The sequence below is a fragment of the Rattus rattus genome, chromosome 18, assembly GCF_011064425.1.
Source record: "Rattus rattus isolate New Zealand chromosome 18, Rrattus_CSIRO_v1, whole genome shotgun sequence".
Classification (NCBI taxonomy): Eukaryota; Metazoa; Chordata; class Mammalia; order Rodentia; family Muridae; genus Rattus; species Rattus rattus.
Window position 1 is genome coordinate 19,539,875 of NC_046171.1, and position 21,398 is coordinate 19,561,272.

The window sequence follows — 21,398 nt, forward strand, 5'->3', positions numbered from 1 at the left end:
AAAAAAAAAATTCCACAGTACTAAAACCATAGGAAAGAGGAGGTGTAGCTTTAAGGGGCTTCCCATGTGCATGATCCAATGTCAAATCAACAGTGGAAATGTTTACAGATGGGAACCAGGAAGCCAACCAGCTATGAGGTCCAAAGACACCGATGAGTTTCCAGTGACCGTTTCTGCTTCTTTGTTTGAGAAACATTAAACCAGGTCCGAACTGGTGGAATCAGACCTATCTACCTTTATGTGACTGACTCTCCCAGTTCTCAGTTTACTGAATAAGAGTATGAAAGCCTACTTTTCCTTGGCTTCCTCTCTGGTGGACTTTGTGGAACACAGTGCCCCGCCACCGCTGTTTAACTTGGCTTTGCTCATCCTGGCTCTTGCTGGAGTAACTGGACCACTTGGCTCAGAGTCCAAGGAGCTGCAGCCTGCTGGCTTCCCCACTGCGCCCCACCTCCCTGCAGGCTGGGTCTTGCCCAGTCTGAGTTGTAAATAGCTCCTGGCACGTACCCTGGTGGGGAGAACGAAGTGGCTAACAATAGCAACTCTCCTTTTAGCTTCAATCTCATAGTACTCGGGGGCGTGAACTTGCAAAACCCAAAAATAACCCAAGGAGTTGCACTGGGTTAGCCAACATTTAATTGGGGCTGGCTTATAGTTTCAGAGGTTCCGTCCATTTTTATCATGGTGGGAAGCATGGCAGTGTCCAGGCAGGCACGGTGCTGGAGAGGGAGCTGAGTGTTCCGCATCCTGACCTGACAGCGGCCAGGAGAGCCTATTTCCTGCAGGGGGTGGAGCCTGAGCAGTAGGAGCCCTGGAAGCCCACCCCCACAGTGATGCACTTCCTCCAACAAGGCCATACCTATTCCAGCAAGGCTACACCTACCTAACAGTAGCACTTATCATGGGTCAAGCATGTTCAAACCATCACAGGAACCTACAAAGCACGCTTAGTCAAGCCAGTCATGTTAGGAAACAAAGACAATAACAGTTTGGGAAAGTTACTTTACATCTCCAAGAAGCCCTTGAATTAGTCTGAAGGGACATAGGGGTGTCTCAGGAAACAACTGGAAGTCTGATCTACTTCGGTCTAAAAACTTTCTTTTCGCTTGTGGTGAATTTAGAAATGACTGAGCAGATCATTTTACATGCAGCAGAGTAGGTGAACCTTCTAGCTATAAGTAGTCATTGCTCACGTGTCTTAGTTCAGCTTCTGCTGCTGTGAACAGATACCATGACCAAGGCAAGTCTTATAAAGGACAACATATATTTGGGGCTGGCTTACAGGTTCAGCGGTTCAGTCCATTATCACCAAGGTGGGAGCATGGCAGCATCCAGGCAGGCATGGTGTAGGTGGAGCTGAGAGTTCTACGTCTTCATCTGAAGGATGCTAGTGGAAGACTGACTTCTAGGTAGCTAGGATGAGGGTCTTAAACCCACACTCACAGTGACACGCCCACTCCAACAAGGCCACACCTCCTAATAGTGCCACTCCTTAGGCCCAGCATATGCAAACCATCACAACAGGCTTCAGTTAGACTAGCTTTTTAAAAATGAAGGTACGTTGTTGTTTTTCTATTTAGAATTTTTATTTTATTCTTTTTAGTCCCACCTGACTTCCCTCCTTCTCTTTTCTCTCTCTTTCTCTTTCTTTCTTTCTTTCTTTTTTCCTCCTCCTCCCCCTCCCTCTCTCTCTCCCTCTTCCCCTCTCTCCCCCTCCCCCCCTCTCTTTCAGCAGAATCTTGTATAGCCCAGCCTGGCCTCTAACTTGCTGCGTAGCCAAAGATGAACTTGACCACTGGATCCTCTTGTCTCCACCTCCACATTGGTGGGATTTCCATGTGTGTGCCACCGTGCCTGGGTCAAAGATGCTCTCCCTGATCTTCTGTCGTGGAGCTACCTATCTGTAGCTCCTGGCACCATTTGCTGTCTCCATCAAGGCCACAACATGGTCTTAGTCACAAGTCGATCTCTCTCTCTCTCTCTCCCTTTTAATCTAAGAGGCCCTCACGCTTGGTAGCGGGAATGACCTTATAGCTACTTCACAAAGAGTCCAGTGTGTTGTGTTGTTAAGAACCTGTATGGCCAGACTGTGTCAGTGGAAGCCTATTGCTTCATGAACTACACCGCCCTTTTCTGTCTTCTGCTCCTCTCATCTGTAATAACTTCATGCCTCACTACTGACTGGCAGGAAGGCTATTTCCAGTTTGTTGTCTGTGTTTGACTGTGATCTTCACTTCCGCACAATGCAGTATTCTTTAGTTGAGAGCCCTCTGCTGTGTGTTTTTAATCCTCTTCCTTCCGTCTTTCTTTCCATCTGGGTTTTGGCACTGCCCTGGGAAACTCTGCTGCTTTTGCCCTGCAAAAGGGAGGAGAGCTCCCTACTGGCAATTTGTTTGTTGTCATAATGGCTCACTAGCATAGCGATCTCATTCTACCTTCTGGGAGCATCTAGAAGTTTCTGTCAACAGACACTCCAAAGGCATACTGAAGGGTGTTGGTAACGCCCATGACCATTACTCTAATATCCATCTAGGGCATACTGGTGGTTCCTTCACAGATATGTTGGCTCCTCATGGCTGCTCTTGACACTGCTACTGTAGGTATATTGGACTCCTTCTACACTATCCTCGTGGAAGGGTCCTGGTACTGACAACACGCCAATCTTTTCCACAGAGCTTCTGCGCTGGGTCAGGGAGCTACGGTAGAAAGGTAAGGCAAGACCAGAAGCATCTTCTCCCAGGGGGTAGGGGCCTATCAGTAAACTGACTCTTGAAGTTATCAATGCAAGGTCCCATTTCATGTAGGAACACCCTCTGTGGAGGTCTTGCCAATAGTACAGTGTTGAGTGAACATTTTTAAAGGTACGAAGAGCACTATTTCATGCCCAGTGGACACCCTCCTCTCCTTTTACTTTCTACACCTGTTAGTTATTCCTCCAGAGGGCTCCTAGAACACTGATTACTGTAGGCACATTGTACATGCGAACAAGAGTAAACAGGTTGTATGCATATATATGAAAATACACATATATACATATATACATATATATACATATATTTACACACGCATATGTATATAATGACTTACACAAAATTCAGGCATAGGACTCAAGCAACGAAAAAAAATGTGGAAACCTCCTGTAAGGCGATCTAGTGCCGGGCATTAACTTGGCTCAAATTTGCTTCTTAAAAGAAGTCAACAGAGATAGGACAGAGACGGAAAAGGAGGGGTGGAGGTGAGAAGAGAGGATCTGGGAAAGCCTACGTGGTCAAGCATGCAGGGAGACCATATTAAACCACTACCCAGACCCAGCTCCTCAAGGGACGCAGCCGCAGAGATCAAGCAGCGCTACCTCTCAGGGGGACATGGGACTCCGGTCACTTAGCTGATGCCCCGCCCCTAGTCCCGTCCACCCCTGTCCTCTTACCCCGGCCGCGCCCCCTACCCCGCGCCGGCGCGTGGCGTCACGACGCCGTACGCGGTGACGCAGGGACCGCCCCGCGGCGCGACGTCGGAGGCGGAAGTGGCGCGGCCGTCGCTCCTGGGCTCTCACTGCCGGCTCCGGGTTCTGCGAGGAGCCTCCTGCCAGCCGCCGCGTCTCCCTGCCCTCGCTGCCCCTCCATGTGCCCAGGCGCCGCCGCTCCGCCTCGGGCCGCCGCTCACCCCGGGGTCTATGGAAGTGATGGAAGGACCCCTCAACCTTGTGAGTGGTCGCGGGCTGAGTCGGGGACCGGTGGGCTGAGGGGGAACGCGGGCTGAGGGGCAACCCGGACTGAAGGGGGAACTGTGAGCTCAGAGGGACCTTGACCCTCGGTGCCCAGGCCTCTTCCTCGGGACCCGTGGCATCTGCCCTGATGGGACCGCGTCCCAGCGCCACGTAGCCGCCTGCAGGCCGCGGACAGAGTCGGGGTGTCGGGGCCGCGCCTCCCACACCGCCCCCCCTTCCCTGCTGCCCTCACAGCTGCGCCAACGAAGGCCCCTTTGAAACAGCTGGATCGGAACCGCAGCCCAGTCCCTTTGCTTCAAGGCTCTCGAAAGTACCAGACCTGCTTGCGTTTCTCAGAAAAAGCACAGGGAGCTGGGGTCATTATTGTTTGGGGCAAAAAGGAACACCTTCCCCCACCCCATCTCCCGCCCCAAACAACCTCACAAAACCCCAAACCTCCCACAGTTCTTTTCTAGAGTGGTCACAGGACATCTTCGGGGTTCCTGGGAAAGGTTTGTGGCATTCAGATGCAGACGTCTGGTTTCTTAGCCTTGCAGAGTAAAACTTTGGAAGTCCCGAGTTTGTAGGTGGTTTGTGATGCGGTGGGATTGGGAACAGGACTGTGGAGGGTTGATTGCTTCCTTTGGAACTCTGCCCTCCCTCCCAGCTTGGAAGAGCCTGGTCCGTGCTGTGCAGAGAAGCCAGAGTCTGTGGTTTCAGAGTATGGATTTCTGGTGCCAGACTCCTGGATTTGAACTCTGGCTTAGTCACCTAATAGCTTTGAGAGAGACCTTGAGCAAAAACATTTCACTTGTGTTTTTTGTTTTGTTTTTCACCCACGTTCGTTGTGAGGATTAAAGGACTGAACAGATAAAAGGCATGTAGAACTGTGCTTCATAGATAGAACACTGGAGGAGTTAGCTGCTCTTATAATGAGACCATAAGCCCTTGTCACTTACTGAGATTTGGGATTGTGGAGCTAGAACGCTGGAGAGTGATCACTTAAAGCAGTGGCTCCATTCCTAGCGCCAGGTTAGCAGGTCAGAGGAGCCTATCCAGGAGTTACTAAGTTAGGCCCTGCGTGCATTTCTTAAGTGGATTACACTTAAGGCTAATGAGGCTACATTGGTGAGTTTTGGAAGCTAGGGAAATACCTTGCACCTCTCTTGTTTGTAAGAGAACTCGTGTGGTCAACTATAATTTGCAGCGAAGCATGGCTGGCTGACCAGGAAAACTCCACAGGAATATTATTAGCTGTTTACAGAGTGCTTCAGAGTTCAAGTGTCCTTGCAGAACGATCACTGGTTCACTTCCAGTTAGCTTCACTTTGGCAGCAGGGTGTAGCCTGACCCTGGCTAAGTGTTCCACAAGCGTGTGGTGGCCTGTGAGAACACTGAAATTGGGGTCAGTGGCGGTTGGAGCACTGCATCCACAGTTTGGGAAAAAGTAGGTAACTGGTGGCAATGGTGGCTGCTGCTTGTTTGAGCCGTGCTAGCTCCAAGCGCACTCTGTCACCTAGGCTGGTGATGGGCTTCAGCTTTCTAAATGCTGGCGTTCCAGGCTCTGTTGAGTACTTCCGTCATAAATAGGTAAATTAGGAAGCTAGCACAATTCCATCATCCGGTCCTAAAATTTATGTGACAAATTTCAGAAATGTGGCAGTTTGAGATTTTGAAGATTTCGATTTCTGATTCCAGCCTAGCTAGCCATTGAGAAATAACAGGATGTTTACTTGGAAGATTTAAGGTATTACAGAGTAGCAGTGGTACACTTCTGTTAGACAGCTGCGAGAGACTAGGGTTTGTGTCTGCGTGTGTTTCATTTGTGTGGAAGTCAAAACAACTCCGGAGTGTCACTTCCCTCCACCATGTGGGTTTGCAGATTGAACTCATGTAAACCAGGGTGAGAGTGAGTGTCTTTATCACCTGAGCCCTAGACTAAAGTTTTTTGAAGTTTTTTTTTTTTGTCTTGTCTTGTTTTTGAGTGTCAGTGAATACACATAATATCGTCTTCACCCAACATAAAAGTCAGCCCTGAATTCTGTGACCGAATGGGTATCTTTGAAAATTCTAGTAAACTATACTAGTTTGTCATGGGAATGTATAATTGTATAATATAGGACTTCACTACTATTTAGTAATGGGTTTAGAATCCTGTGTCCTCAGAGCATCCTAGGGACTTAGAAGTGTATGTGAGATTTGCTGGTAAACACCCCTAAGCTGAGGGGAATTAATAATTACTTAAGTCTAAAAAAATAAAAAAAAAAAAAAAAAAAAAAAAAAAAAAAAAAAAAAAAAAAAAAAAAAAAAAAAAAAAAAAAAAAAAAAAAAAAAAAAAAAAAAAATAATTACTTAAGTCAGTCATTTAAATACACTTTGCGCTCCAGCTCATCACCACCTGCTTCTGACAGTGCTTTCAGAGTTGTCAAAAGAAACTATACTTCTTTTGAGGGAAAAATAGTCTTTCTGTCCAGTTTTTCCTCTTTTTTTTTTTTTTTTTTTTTCTTATTTGAGGCAGGGTCTTAAAAACAGGCTTCAGTGTGGAGTTCAGGCTCCAAACTTAGATTTTCCTGTCTTAGTGTTGTGATACAAGCCTGTACCACACCCACTTGTTAATTTTTAATATGGAAAAACTAACTGATAAAACCACTTAGCATGTGTTAGTATTTCCCTCCATGCATTTAATTTTTGGCACTCAGCTGGTAGCAAACGAATGTCAGAACTTCCGTGAGGTAATTGCTATCGCTGCCAGCTCGGGTAGTGATGTCAGATTTAGTGTGCATGATGTTGCTTAGGCTGCTGCAGGCCATGCCCATGTGACTGCATAACCACACTTGTTTTGTTTTTTCATATGTTCATCCTGCAGTCACACCTGTCTTCTCTCTGTTCAGCCTAAGAGCACTGGGAGTGTGTGTTGAATAACAGAGCTTCCCTCGGGAGCGTTCGGTTCGTATTTTGCCTGAAGTGGTTAATTCTTTTAAGCATCACATCCCAGAGAAAAGGGTCATGTCATGGGCTAAAGTATGGTCTTTTATGTACCCGAAGTCCCTGTGACCTTCTCATCCAGTCACATTGGCATTCCTGAAAATAGTAGAAGGAAAGGAAATCCTGTGCCATAGACAGGACTGGCTTACCTGGAAGCTCTGGGGGCAGGGAGCATGGGGAGGGGCGGTGGAGTGCTAATTTATAGCCAACTATTGGTGGGTGACAGAGCCTCGTTATTAATATTTCCGTAATGGCTAGATGAGCTACCAGTTTTATTGATTATGACATAGAAATGCAGAGGATGTTGAGAGAGTGGGGTTTAAAAGCCAGAATCTAAGATCAGTCATTGAGCTTTGTCTTGGGGCATTATTAACCCATTTGCCTTACCTGTGACCTGCACTGAGAAGTCCGTACAGATGGATAACAATTGCTTTTGTGTGTAGAGCTGCCAAACTGCTATATAATGGAAGATGCCTCTTAGGCTTCTGCAGAAGCATAGGGCCTCTCACATTATACCTAAATTAAAGCCCAACTATAACTTTTTACTGTACATGAGGTGCTACAATACTTAATGGTGGAGGATTTTTTTTTTTAATGCGTTTGAGTGTTTTGTCTTCATGCACCACATGTGAGCCTAGTGCCTTAGGCCAGAAGAGGTCATTGGGTCCCCTGGAAGTGGAGTTTGAGACCTTATTGAGCCACCATAACTCATTAATAGTTTACATCCTGTAATTTGTAAGGCCTGTACTCAATTCTCACTGTCTAACAGCACATGGTGACAGTTTCCACAAAAGGGAAAAAAGGAAAAAGGAAAACAAGAGAAACTAGAAATCGATGGAAGGGAAAAGGTTACAAAGCAACACAGGGAGAAAGTCTTCAGAGTAGAAATGAGGTTCTCAGATTCACTGCTTGAGCAGTTACCTTCCACGTAATTGTTCTGTTTGGAGATGCTGCTTGATACTTGTTTGTGGGAGCCCTGACTGGGGCAGAGGAATAATCTGTCTCCTCTGTCCCAACCAAAGACCGTACAGGTCAGGAATATAGTAGATATCTCCGCCCTCTTTCTAATAGTTGGATGGTGTTTTTTCTTTTTCTTTTGATACAGCATTCCAGGTCAGAGAAATTAATAGATTGAAAGATGTAGGAGATGGTATCCTTTAATTCGAGGGTTTTATTTGGGAGGAGCAGGGGTCTTCCTTCATCCTGAAACCTGCTGTGTAGACCAGGCTGTTCTTTGGCTGACAGAGCTCTCTGCTCTCTGCTCTCTGAATGCTGCTGGAACCACTATGCTAAGACAGCTGGCCTTGAACTTATATTTTTAAAAGCAGCCCAGAAAAGCAAAGCAGTCCTTCTTGACAGTTATCCATTCACTTAGTACCCTAATTGTATAGTTGCTAGGATTTTTGTTGGTTTAAATGATGGAAGTCCACTTGTTTTAGTTTAAGCCAAAAGAGTTATTGGACCCCAAAGAGAGGGGCAGGAAGAGCAGTGGTACAGTGTCTGGGAGCATGTGGGAGCCTCCTTTGATAGTCTCTGAACTGTTTCACTTCAGCCCTGTGTTTTCTGCCTGGCCACTCTCAAAATGTCCTGTAGTTACAACCACTTGACACTATATTATATGTGCTTTCTGATTGTTGAAAATATTTAATCCCAAATCTGGGGTTTCTATCATGCTTTTTACCATTTCGTTTCCAGATAAAAGACATGCCCAACGTTTATAATAAGCCTTAATCAGCACAAGTGGCAGGCAGATCTACTTTCTATGCTATTAGAATCCTCAGGGGACACCAAGCACCACCTATCTCAGTTCTGCCCAGCTATATAGGCTGTAGGCATCTTTATTTACCAATCAGAAATAACTTGGGGGTACGGTTACTTGGGTCTATGAGGACTCTCTGTCTCTGGGCAACCAACAGACCAAACCAGAACAGATTCCAGGTTTGAAAATCTGGGGTTTAGAATTCTGTTTAGGTGTCCAGAAAGCCAGGCAGTATAAGGATATGTGTCTGGTATAGGCGTCATGGTTGCCAAGGAAAAACAGTATAGACTGTGTTTTGATTTCCTGTGTTTTTACTTTGAATTTCTAAAGAAACACTTTTGTGGACATATTTTAATGCCCGTAATTTTACCACAGTGTTTAAAAGAACAGTTTTAAATGGGAATCATTTAAAGATTTTTGAAAACATAATGGTGACTATAGGTTTCTATATTATCTTCTGCCTTTTTAGAGACAGGGTCTTGTATGGCTCAGGCTGGTCTTAAACTCATTGTGTTGTTAGGGGTGACTTAGAATTCGCCCTTCTTCATCTAGCACCGCGCCAAGTGCTAGGATGATAGGTGTGTGCCACTCTGCCTGGAAAGCATGAGTCTGCGACAGTGCCTTACATTCCAGGCTGGCCTCAAGCTTGTGGTCCTGCTCCAGCCGTTTTAGGGATTAGAGGTGTGGGCCACCATCTGTCACAGCTAAGGCTGTACTTAGTCCTAGCTTCCCCCCACACTTTTGGTTGGTCGGGTTTTTTGTTTTTGTTTGTTTGTATGTAAAGCTCTGGCCTTCCTGGAACTAGCTTAGTAGACCAGGCTGGCCTCGAACTCATAGATTTCCCCACCTCTGCCTCCCTGCACCACCACAACTGAGTTGTCTTTGATTCTTAAGATGTGCACCCCAGCCACAGCTTTGCTTCCATAGACGTGCAAGCTCTGCTGCCGAGCTACCATCAGTTCTGCATTTGAATAATGCCCAAATGGGTCTCTCCACAGCCCCCAGACAGTTGCCTGGTTCAAACTCAAAGTTTTATTAACACGTGGGGGACAAGAATCAGAACCTGATCCTAGAGCCCCTTGGCTCTTGGTAGGGTTAGGTCTGTGCTGTCCTTTGTTAGGAGGTACTGTGGGGTTTCAGAGAAGTTTTCTTCTACGAAAGAAAAGCTGTGGGCATTGATTGATTGATTGATGGATTGATTGTTCAGAAAAGGCGAGGGCACCTGCACACCATGATGCCTTTATTCATTTTCTGTTTCTGCTTACTGCCTAAGACCTTGACTGGATTCCGCCGGTCATTGCAGGTGTCTGTCAGCTCTCACTGTTTCTACTGTCTTCCCAGAAAGAAGATCTGCCCGTGTCTGAGCGTGGTGGTGCACATTACACGGTAGCATGTAGAAGGTGGTAGAGGCAAGAGAGTTCAAGGCCAGACATGGGGTTTTGTCTAAAAAATCTGCCCCTCCTACCGCCACCCCAATTGTTTTATCTGGTTACTCTGCAGAACACACTTTTTGCTCACTCCATGTCTCCATGGCTAAAATTAACCTATTATTTTAAGCTCCTATTAAAAACAGATTTAGGGAAAAGTTTGCATTATTGCTGTTTGAGGAATAAAAGCTCTTTGAAATAGTTGTTTCTTCTTTACAAACATAGAAGTAGGGGAATGCAGGCATGTGTGCAGGTCTCTCCTCCTGTCTGCCTCGTAGTGAGTAAACTCAGTAAACACTCAGAACGCATCCGTATCTCAGCTGCAAAAGTGATTTTCATGAAGCATTTATGGTGCATTTCTTGAAAAGGCTTCAAGATAATTCATTTTACACCTAACTGAACAGATAGTAGTGTTTTCACTTAAAAAAAAAAAAAAAGCCCAAACCATAAAGTTTGCCATCCTAAACATTTACATAGTTTAGGAAAATTAAATGTATGGGGGTTGGGGATTTGGCTCAGTGGTAGGGCGCTTGCCTAGCAACTGCAAGGCCCTGGGTTCAGTCCCCAGCTCTGAAAAAAAAAAAAAAGAAAAGAAAAAAAAAAAGATTAAATGTATGCGTGTTCTTGTGAAATTATCTTCCCATTTAAGACTGAATAGATTCCGTTGAGCAGACACATTATACTTTGATTTGCCTATTCTTCTGTTAGGAATATTCGCATTAGTTCTACTTGGTTATTGTAAATAATGCTTTGTGAACAAGGGATTTTGTTTTTGTTTTTGTTTTCTGGTAAGTTGTCCTGTACTTCAGAACTTTCCTTCCACCCTCAAGAGTTGGGATTCAGGCTGTGAGCCACTTTTGGTCTCCATGGCTATGATAATGTGTGTGGTGGTTTGGATGAGAATGGCCCCATAGACTCATATATTTGCTCACTCAGTCCACAGTTGACCTATTGGGAAGAATTAGGGTGCGTGGCCTTATTGGTGTGGGTGTGGCCTTTGTGGAGGTGTTACTGGGGGTGGGTTTTCATATTTCAAAAGCTCATGCCACGCCCAGTCTCTGCTGCTGCTTGTGGATCAGGATGTAAAGTTCTCAACTACTTCTCCAGCACCATGCCTGTCTGCTTCCTTTGTCCTACCATGATGGTCATGGACTAACCCTCTAAAATTGTAAGCAAGTCCTCAAATGCTTTCTTTTTTAAGAGTTGTCTGGTCATGGTGTCTCTTCACAGCACTAAACCAGGGACAGTAGTCAAAAGCAACTTAGGGAAAAAGGGTTTATTTGATTTCACAGTTTGTAGATCATCGGCTGAGGAAGTCAGGGCAGGAACTCAAGGCAGGAACTGAGGCAGAGCCCACGGAAGGATATTCCTTACTTGGTTGGCTCCCCATGGTTTGCTCAGCCCTGCATTCTTAATCCAAGACCACCTGCCCATGGGTTGGCCCTGACTTAATGTGTGCTGGGCCTTCCCATTGTAGGCTTGCCTACAGGCCAGTCAGATGAGGGTGTGTTCTCAGTTGAGGTTCCACTTCCCAGATAACCCAAGCTTGGGAAAAGTTGATTTATAAACAAACAAACATAAAACAACTAACTGTGCATGTGTTTGTGTGACAAAAGATCCCACTCTGGCATTGAACTTAATTTCATTATCTTTCCTTACTCCTGAGTGCTATAATCACAGATGTGTGCTACCTTGCCCAATATCTTCTCTTTTCCTTCTCTGTTCTGTTCTTTCTTTTTCTCTTTTGTTTCTCTTTCCTTCCCTTTCTTTCCTCCTTCCTTTTATCTGCCCGCCTCCCTCTTTCCTTTCTCTCTCTCTCTCTCTCTCTCTCTCTCTCTCTCTCTCTCTCTCTCTCTCTCTTCTCTCTTTCTTTCATCTTTGTTATATCATCTGTAGGCACCATTCTGGTTAGAAGACTTTGACCCACCATGTGTACCTGATGACTTTCCTTCTCCTCCTCTTCCTCCTCCTCTTACTCTTTCTTTCCTCCTATCTAATGTTGTAGTATTAACATAAGTTACCGACCTTGTAAGAGAAGGAAACAGGTTGACAAAGCTGTAAGTGAAACAAGTGTATTCAAGGTCTTTTTGGGTTGCTATTGTTGTAGTTTGTGGTCTAATGACCTTGGAAGTGCTTGATAGGTGGTCTATCCTAAGCTCCATGTATCTTAGGGAAGGGTATCCCCTCTCCCCCACCTGAGGCCATGCTAGGAATTGAACCTAAGCCTTACTCTGCTAGGCAGACGCTAGTACTTGGTCTTTTGTGGCATGGTCTCGCTGTATTGCTCAGGCTAACCTGAACTAGGAGATGACTTTGCTCTTCCTGCTTCCCCTCTGGAGTGCCAACAGTACAGATGTGTGTCTCTATGGCTGGCTGCTTTGGGATATTTTAAGTATTCATGTAAGAAGGTCAGCACTATTTACCTACCTTTAGAGTAGGGGTATCTAAGTTTGCTTTGCTTTTTCTTTTTTTTTTGATGAATTGCACATTAAGCATCATTAATATTAAGTAGAATAGGGGTCTCTTAGCAGTTAAAGCCCAGTAACCAGAGAGGGTTTATGAAGAGGGTCCTGTCAGATACTAAGTTTCTTGGCTTGGCTCCTTTTGTAGCTTAGTTTTTTGTTTTTTTTTTTCCGGAGCTGGGGACCGAACCCAGGGCCTTGTGCTTCCTAGGCAAGCGCTCTACCACTGAGCTAAATCCCCAACCCCTGTAGCTTAGTTTTTTGTTGATAACAAACAACATCACTTGTCTTGTTTAAAAAATTTGATTTATTTAGAAGTCTTGTTTTATAATTTTGCAGTAACTCAGTAATTTTGTCTTCTAGGCTCACCAACAGAGCCGACGGGCAGACCGTTTGTTAGCTGCTGGGAAATACGAAGAAGCGATTTCTTGTCACAAAAAGGCGACAGGTAAGTATTTTTCTTAGATACTGAATAGAACTGTTGCCTGACAGGAGAGAGGATTGCCATGAGTTGTAGGCCAGCCTGGACTGCCAGGTGAGATCCTGTCACAAAAACAAATGAGTACTTTCTTACCGTGGTTGTCATTAGGTATGAAGCTGTTGGCTTTCTGGGCTGGAGATGAAGTGTCAGTTAAGTGCATACTTAGAATGTTGTTGCTTTCCTACCAGAATTTCTAAGTTAGCTTCATAAGTAGATCTGGGGGCCTGATGTTCAAAGCTCACTCAGTTAGCCAAGTAACAAACTCAAAGCCTTGTGGAGAGTGCTTGCTTGTATTTCATCTAGAGTGGGTGCTACCTCAGTTCTAGAACATTCTGCTGGAAAGCACTTTTCTTTCCCTTCTGACTAGAGCAGTTTTCTTTTCTGGCAGGGAAAAGAATGTTATTTACTGTTGAAATACAAACTCATGGTGGACACTGCTCTGGCTAAATCTCCTGTATGTTTTGCTTATAAGTAATTACCAAGAAAAAAAATTGATTCAGGATCTTGCTGATGTAGCCCTCTGGCCCAATACTCATTATGTAGCCTGTGATGGTTTGTATATGCTTGGGCTTAATACCCTCTTCCTAGCTGCTTGGAAGTCAATCTTCCACTAGCAGCCTTCAGATGAAGATGTAGAACTCTCAGTTTCTCCTGTACCATGCCTGCCTGGATGCTGCCATGACCCCACCCTGATGATAATGGGCTGAACCTCTGAACCTGTAAGCCAGCCCCAATTAACTGTTGTCCTTAGTCACGGTGTCTGTTCACAGCAGTGAAACCCTAAGACAGCCCAAGCTTACTCCCCAAGCATGAGCACTCCTGTCTCAACCTCCTGAAGTGTTTGGATTGCAGGTATGTGCTAGTCACAGCCAGCTGAGAATAGGAAATTGGTTGTAGTTAAATGAGTGGCTCACACCTGTCATCCTTACACTTGGTGGAGTAAGAGGCAGGAGCCTCACAGAATTGGACACCAACTGGGGAGATGTATCTGTGTATTTTTATGATGTTAGGCAGAATTTTCTACAATCCAAAACCAGTTATCTTTAAATCTCTCTTCAACCATAGTGTTAACCTTATGGTTAACGTGTAGTGTAACCCTGTGATTGTATACCAGGTTTAGATAGAAAACTGATATGGACAAGTGCCAGGGTCCTTTAGCCATAGTAGATAAGGTTTTTGTGTGTGTGTGTGTGTGTGTGTGTGTGTGTGTGTGTGTGTGTGTGTGTGTGTGTGTGTGTGTGTGTGATAGCTGAAGTGGAGTGAGTCAACATACATATGTAAGCGTATTTTTTATTCATCTGTTGTAATTGTCATCTGGAGGTTTACTGCCTGTCAGCTAACTTAGACTTAGTCCTGGAAGCTTCTAGCCTCTGTACGATATAATCTGGGCCTAGAATGTTTTTAGCCTCTGAGACTTGATAACTTCACCCTTTCTTTTTGGTCTCTGGTTGGGTGATTCAACTCAGCTGTTCTGGTTCAAACTCCTCTCCAAGCTGACTGATTCAATCTGGCTTCTCTTGGCCTCTCCTGAATTGTTCTGCTTGACCCCAAACTAATTCTAGCAATGTGTTCTACTCTCCTGGCTCGTCTGTGTTCACCTTTGTGTAGCTTGTTATTTCCTGTGCTTTATTTCTGTACAACTCTCCAGGAAAACCGCCTCCTCTGCCTCACTGCACTGCCCCTTGAGTAGCTTCCCTTTCCTCTCTTCTCTCTTGTAGTGTGGCCATATCCTGCTCTGTCCAATTTTTCTCTGATTCATACTTTGTCTGCCAAGCAGTTAGACATCGCTTTCAAACATGGGTGTCCCTTCATTGTTTGGGATCAGAGGCGTGTGCTAAGGGCTGAGCCACAGCACAACTAGACACACAATCTCTGGGTTCCCAGCGTGATCACATACCCTGCAGCAGTGTTGGACACTAAGTGCAGACTATCCTGAAGAACATGGAAGGGAGAAAACATCCCGACGCTGATCTTTTGTTTAGAAGGCTTAACAACTGGGGGACTGGGCCATGTGTGCTCTCCTGCAGTGGTAGACAGTTACTTTGGAGGTTGTGGGGTGGGGTATTTCTCATTGTTTACTTAATAGGTACTTTAAATATTAGCCTGTGTTATAATTAAAAGAAGTAATTGCCAGTATTGTTAAGACTTTTCTGAACACAACAGGACACACAACAAAATGTGTTCTCTTTTGTTATTTTTTGTCTTTTAGGTTTTTGTTCTGTTTTTTTTTGTTGTTTTTGTTTTTTTTTTTGAGAGAAAGAGAAAACATGAACTTAGGTGAGTGGGAGATGGAAAGGATCTAGGAGTTGGGGAGGAAAGGAATATGATCAAGATGTCATCTAAAAAAAAAGTTTAAGTAAAAAGAAAAGGTGGCTTTTTGAGATGGCACTTTCATCAACTTGGGATTATCAAATGGGACTTTGTGAAGGGAACCCTGACCATGCATTATTTTAAAATAATACTTAAATTTATGTGTACATGCATGACTGCCTAAGTTTATGTGCAGCACATGTATGCAGGCGCTGCTGAAGGCAAGAGGACATTGCATTCCCAGGAATTGGATTAGCAAGCCTACCTGGGTGCTCTTGATGGCCAGGCCATCTCTCTAGCCCCTTTTCCTTTAAAATAACCTCTCTTCCTTCCTTCCTTCCTTCCTTCCTTCCTTCCTTCCTTCCTTCCTTCCTTCCTTCCGTCCTTCCTTCCTTCCTTTCTCTTTTTGCCTTCGTTTTAAGACTTTATTGTAGGCAGTGTGGTCCTTGCTGACTTTGGATTATCTTATGTATTAAGTTTAGGTTCAGTGCTCTGTCGAGGTCAGCATTTCCAGTTGGATTAAACTTGGTTTTGTGAAAGCTATTCTGAATTTGCTTTAAAGCAAATGCACGTAGACAGGATGAGAGGACCGTCACAAGCAAGTGGCACAGTGTGTCCTGCATTCTGCTCTTTCTGCTCTGTGCACCTCTGGAAGCCTCTTGCCACATTCTGTGCAGTGCTCTGCTCCTGCTGGCTAGCACAGGCTTAGCCAGGAAAGGTGAAGGGACGACTGCAGGCTAGGCAGATACGGCTGGAGCAGAGATGATCACATAGTTCTGGAGACAGGGTAAAGATAGGAGAGAGGGCAGTTCTGGAGAAGGAACATCTACTTTGAATCTCAGGCTTGTTAGAACTTGGCAGACAGAAAATTCTAAGTCAAGAAATTAAAAAAAAATCATTAAGGTATTTGGATTACGATCAGACAACAAAAGGAAGTGTAAAGATCAGACGCTCCAGAGAACTTACAGTGAGCAAGAGCCTGACCCAGCATTAGTAACGCTTGTTAGCTTACTCTGGTTGTTCCAGAAAGACTATTAAACAGCTTAAGGAGGAGCGCACAGCCAAGGGCAGACAGACGCTGGAAACAGATGAGGAAGCCGTGCAGAGCCAGAGTGGGGAGGGCTGTAGAGCGTGGCTCATAAAGGGGATCTCAGGTCCCTGAGCTTTGGCTCTGTCCTAGTCAGGGGCTCGATTTTATGACAATACATTTTCGCATGAAGCTTCTTGAGCCCAGCCTTTAGTCTCTGCATTCGGGTTAGCATTTCGGTCGGCTGTTCTCACCCAGATTGCCCATTAAGCTCCTACATAACAACTTTCTAAGCTGCCTTCTCCACACCTTTAAACTTCTGTAGACCAGCACCAATCATTCACTTCTGAGCAATCTAGTTAGCTAGGGTCATAACAATGGCTCTAGTCTTGCTTCTAGTTTTCTGGTTAAGTTTCCATCACTGGCAGAAATATCCGAGGAAAATCCACTTTCTTTATTTTATTTATGGGTGCTGGAGTGATAGAGAAAGCACATGTGCGGGTCAGAGGGTAACCTTGGGAGTAGCAGCCAAGGACCAAACGCAGGTGTTAGCTGCTGTGCCCTTCAGCTCCAGAATCAACTTTGACAAAGGAAAGGCAGCAAGAGCAAGTAAGGTGTTTACCAACAGGCCTTGACTTGTTCCCAGAACACACATGGTGGAAGGAGGGAGCTGAGTCCCATAAGTTGTCCTCTGACCTCCACATGTGCCATGGAGCCAGGGCCATTCAAGATCCATCAAGTCCAAAGAGAAAATGTAAAGATTTCAGCATTGCCTATTTAAATTCAACAGATTATCAAGTCACCCAGATTTGATCAAGATTAAAGAAAAGTGTGTTTTCTTAAATGGCATTATACTGCACAGTGAATATTATCATATTCAAAGGGCTTTTTGTTTAGACAGTCATGCTGGGTTTGACATTGTGATCCTTCTATGTCACCGTCCCACATGCTGGTGTCTGTGTGCCACAGGGTGTGTCACAGTGTTTGGCTTAGGGCTCTTAGCACCTAATGACAGTGACAGGCTGTTGGTTTGGCACAGAACCGATTGAGGAAGTAGTTCCCCTAGGAGACCGCAGTGAGGAGCAGATGCTCACATGAAGTTAAGTCATGGGGACCTCTTGGTGTTTGATAAGCACAGGCCTCAGTGAATTCTTCCTTTCTTTAGTTCCTTCACCACAAGATCTCCAGCTCTTTTGCTCTGCATTCTTAGGCCCAGACTCATGCCAGGTAAGCCCTCGGCCATGGCTGGGTCCCCAGCCCCCCACTTTTCAAGGGTTTAAAGCTTCCAGTTATTAAGATGAGTTAGGGGATATTTGTTTACCAGTGATATTCTTTTGGGAGAAGTTAATACAGTGTTTAAATTTGCCTTTTTAGTACAGTTACTTAGAGGACCAGTTGTTTGTACTGTGAAGAATAAACATTTCCATTAGTAACCGAAACGTCACAAAACTATGATGCTCATATGCTAATTTGCTGCTTTGTTTTGTTTTTTAAACTAGCCTATCTCTCTGAAGCCATGAAGCTGACACAGTCTGAGCAGGTAAGACATGCTCACACACAGTATTTGCAGAAGTGTTCTGGGGGCTGGGGAGATGGCTCAGCAGTTAAGAGAAGTTAATGGTACCCAAGTACTATGGCCAGGTTGTGTGCCAGGCGCTTACCAACAGCTTGAGCGCAGGGGATTCACGCCGTCATCTGTCGTCTGTCTTCTGTCTTCATAGACGACACACTCATACACCCTCCTCTCTCCGTTATTTGAAAAGAGCAATCGTGGCCTTGCTGTACAGTCCTTGCTGGCCTGGAACTCACTATGTAGAGCAGGCTAGCCTGGGACCCAGAGATCCACAGACTCTGCCTTCCCTAGTACTGGGATTAAAGAAATGTGCTACCATGCTTGGCTGAAAATACAACCTTTTTTTCCCCAAAGCAATGTTTTCTTGTGGAGATTTGAATTGGGTCACTGAGAAGTATGCAGCTGTGTTTTAGGGAGGAAATGTAAAGAATACAAGCCGCCATTGGCCTTCCCGACCCTTCCTGTTCCCAGCGTTCCTTACAGGTCCGAGAGCCAGGTGTGCTCTTAGAGCCCTCAGGGCCTTCCCAATGCTCCACCGACCTGTGGCAGCTCGCATGGAGGAAGCAGGGTGGTCCAGGGGACCAGAAGGACTCCACTTAGCTTAGTCAAAGGCAGCTTAAATCTGAACAGTCTCCTGCTTGTCTCTTGAGTACTTAGAAGATTCCTGAACTTGAGATCTGTTTCTGGATGACTTTATATTGTTTTATGGCTTGGGGAAGGCCTGAGCCGGGTTGGAGAGACGTAGGAGCAGTTAAAAGTCCTGACTGCTCTTCCAGAGGACAGGGCTCGGCTCCCAGCTCCCACCAGGTGGTTCGTAGTTGGCAGAGGAAGCCCAGAGGGAGTGAATGTACTTGACTTGGGTACAGCCTTGACAAAGACTAAGACTTCACACCCAGGGGAAATTGGCAAAACCCTTCCCAAATGGGTCAGGCTCAGAATTGGCAAAGCCTTGTTTCTCTGGTCCAAGAACGAGCATTGGTATGTGCAAACACTAGCTTCTGCAGCTTTGTCCTCGGGGTTGGTTACAGCTCGAGACCACTCCTCTCCGTCCAGAGGCAGTCGGCCCTCCCTGCTGTGCATAGTAAACAGGCTGAGATCCCAGGTTGCAGCGGCGGTGGGTGCGGCCCCATTGTTTTTTCCTCTGGACACAGAGCTGCCCTTTCTTCATCTTCTGCCACTCCTAGTCAGGGTTCCAGGCTCACAGGATTCCTGTGGATCATGGCAGGGACTCACAGCAGTCTGTCTCAGTTCCAGGAGATGTATTGCCTCTTCTTCCCTCCATAAAATTAAATATTTTTAAACCACTGTGTCCAAAGCTAGGTTTTCACTTTTTCAGTGCCTGGGGTCCAGCTTAGGTCTTTGTACATGCGCATAGACATAGCCCACAGCTACATCAGCTGTGGTGACGCTTTGCTTCATCATGACAGTCAGTGAAAGAGGGTGCTGACTGAACTAAGGACATAATTCCTTCAGGCTGAACATTGGCAGTACAACTGACAGTACAGAACTTGTTTGTAATGGCTGTCATACAGGTGTGCGGACTGGAAGATCACAGATGAAGGGGATATAATCCACTATGGTAGGGCAGCTATCACACTTGGAGTTCAGCCCACGGTGACAGTTTGTGGTATGGCTTGCTAATCTCGGGATCAGGACTCAGAGAACTGGCTGTGACCCTAAAGGCCCACCCCAGGCAAGCCACTTAGAGACCACACCTCCCCTCCTAAAGATTCCACAACCACTGCAACAAGTTTCAGACACACGAGCCTTGGAGCCTTCCGATGTTAGATTCTGTACACTGACCTTTTTTTCTGTGTCGCAGGCTCACTTATCACTGGAACTGCAAAGGGATAGCCACATGAAGCAGCTTCTCCTCATCCAGGAGAGGTGGAAGAGAGCGAAGCGAGAGGAGCGGTTGAAAGCGCAGCAGAGCACAGAGCGGGATGGAGCCCCCCACCTGCAGGCATCTCACAGATCCTCTGAGGACGCGGAAGGCCAGAGCCCTCTTCTTTCTCAGCCATACATCCCTTCCACAGAGAAGCGCCTCCCTGAGGTGCAGGGGCTCTTTGACAGGGATCCAGACACGTTGCTATTTTTACTTCAGCAAAAGAATGAGCCGTCAGAGCCCTGTATTGGAAGCAAGGCCCCAAAAGATGATAAGACGATTATAGAGGAGCAGGCAACCAAGATTGCAGAGTTGAAGAGGCACGTGGAGTTCCTTGTGGCGGAGAACGAAAGACTAAGGAAAGAAAATAAACAGCTAAAGGCTGAAAAGGCCAGGCTCCTGAAGGGCCCAGCCGAGAAGGAGCTGGACGTCGATGCGGACTTTGTGGAGAAGTCGGAGCTGTGGGGCTTGCCGCCGCACTCGGACACCGCCACTGCCTCCTCCACCTGGCAGAAGTTTGCAGCTAACACGGGGAAAGCCAAGGACATTCCAATACCCAACCTCCCGCCTCTGGATTTCCCGTCTCCAGAACTCCCTCTGATGGAGCTCTCGGAGGACATTCTGAAAGGATTCATGAACGACTGAATGGAAGGCTGGCCACACAGCTAATCCAGCAGAGAATACAAAGGGAAAGCCAGGCCCCGGGGGAGGCCAGCCATGCTGAAGATGCTCCTTCCTCTGGTGTGCTGTGGGAGAGGAGGCGGTGCCAGGACCTGGGAAAGTCACTGTGAAACATCACTTATCTTCTTCACGACTAAAGCTCATGATTCCGACTTGGCAGACACTGAACTCTTGGAGGTCGCTTTCTTATGATACAAACCAAATGGCTACCTGGAATAATTTTTCAAACACTTATTTTTCTTATCTTCAGGGTTAAATGTATAAAAGTATGTCATGTGTAATTAATCTATAATGCCATAAATGATAATGCAAAAGCTAACTATGGTGGCCTGAGAGGCTCACTTGTATTTGGAACATGCTTTCTATCATGCGTTGACTGTATGCATTTCATGCACATTTTGTTTGTTTGAGATATGGTGTGTAAGATACACGCTTCCAGATGGAACTGTATGTGCCACAGTTTGCACTACTCGTAACATAATGATAACCTCAAGACTATCAGGAGAAATATTTAAATTTCCAGTTTATGAAGAAAGGAACCAAATTATTAGTTACGCTTTTAAAAAAAATTACCAGTTTACATAATTAATCAGGGTGCATTTTCAGTTCTAACTTTGTGTTATATGATGCATCATTTGAAAATACTGAGGAACTCTTCCTTCGTTCTGAATGATGCATGTGTGAAAGTAATGCTAGTTAGCAGTATTTGATTATAAGAAATCAATAAAATAATTGTGTTTCATACCTCTGTTGAGTATGACTGGTGGTTAACAGACAAGGCACTCAGTGGCTTCTCCCTGTGTTCCTGCCCTTTCTTCCCACAAGGCCCAGCCATGGACTAAACATGGTTCTGGTCTCAGACTTGTTTCAGTGAGCTCTGTAGGTTGGGTTTGGTGCAGGGCACTTGCCTAGGAGAACGGAGAGCCTGGTTTCCTGAGAGCCGTGAGCACTTAGAACGCCTGCTCCCTCTCCCCATCACTTCGTGACTTGCTGTTTTCTTAGGCCCCCTCTGTCTGCTGTCGTTGAAGCTCCTCTGCACGCTGTTGAGTGCTCACACGTAGCCTGGTTCCGTGTCGGAGTCTGTGCTGTGTCACCGCTCGTGC

The 21,398-nt window shown here is 45.7% G+C and overlaps 1 protein-coding gene across 2 annotated transcripts; it reads left to right on the top strand.

The window, feature by feature from the left end:
* The first annotated feature begins 3,509 nt into the window (after positions 1-3,509).
* Positions 3,510-21,039, top strand: Nrbf2 (nuclear receptor binding factor 2). Of its 2 annotated transcripts, XM_032888750.1 has the most exons (4): positions 3,510-3,703; positions 12,702-12,786; positions 17,656-17,696; positions 19,552-21,039. In XM_032888750.1, the coding sequence occupies exons 1-4, from the start codon at positions 3,674-3,676 to the stop codon at positions 20,257-20,259; spliced, it is 864 nt and encodes a 287-aa protein (XP_032744641.1). In that variant the 5' UTR covers positions 3,510-3,673; the 3' UTR covers positions 20,260-21,039. The 2 variants fall into 2 exon arrangements, with proteins under 2 accessions (XP_032744641.1, XP_032744642.1); XM_032888751.1 differs by lacking the exon at positions 12,702-12,786.
* The last annotated feature ends 359 nt before the right edge of the window (positions 21,040-21,398 follow it).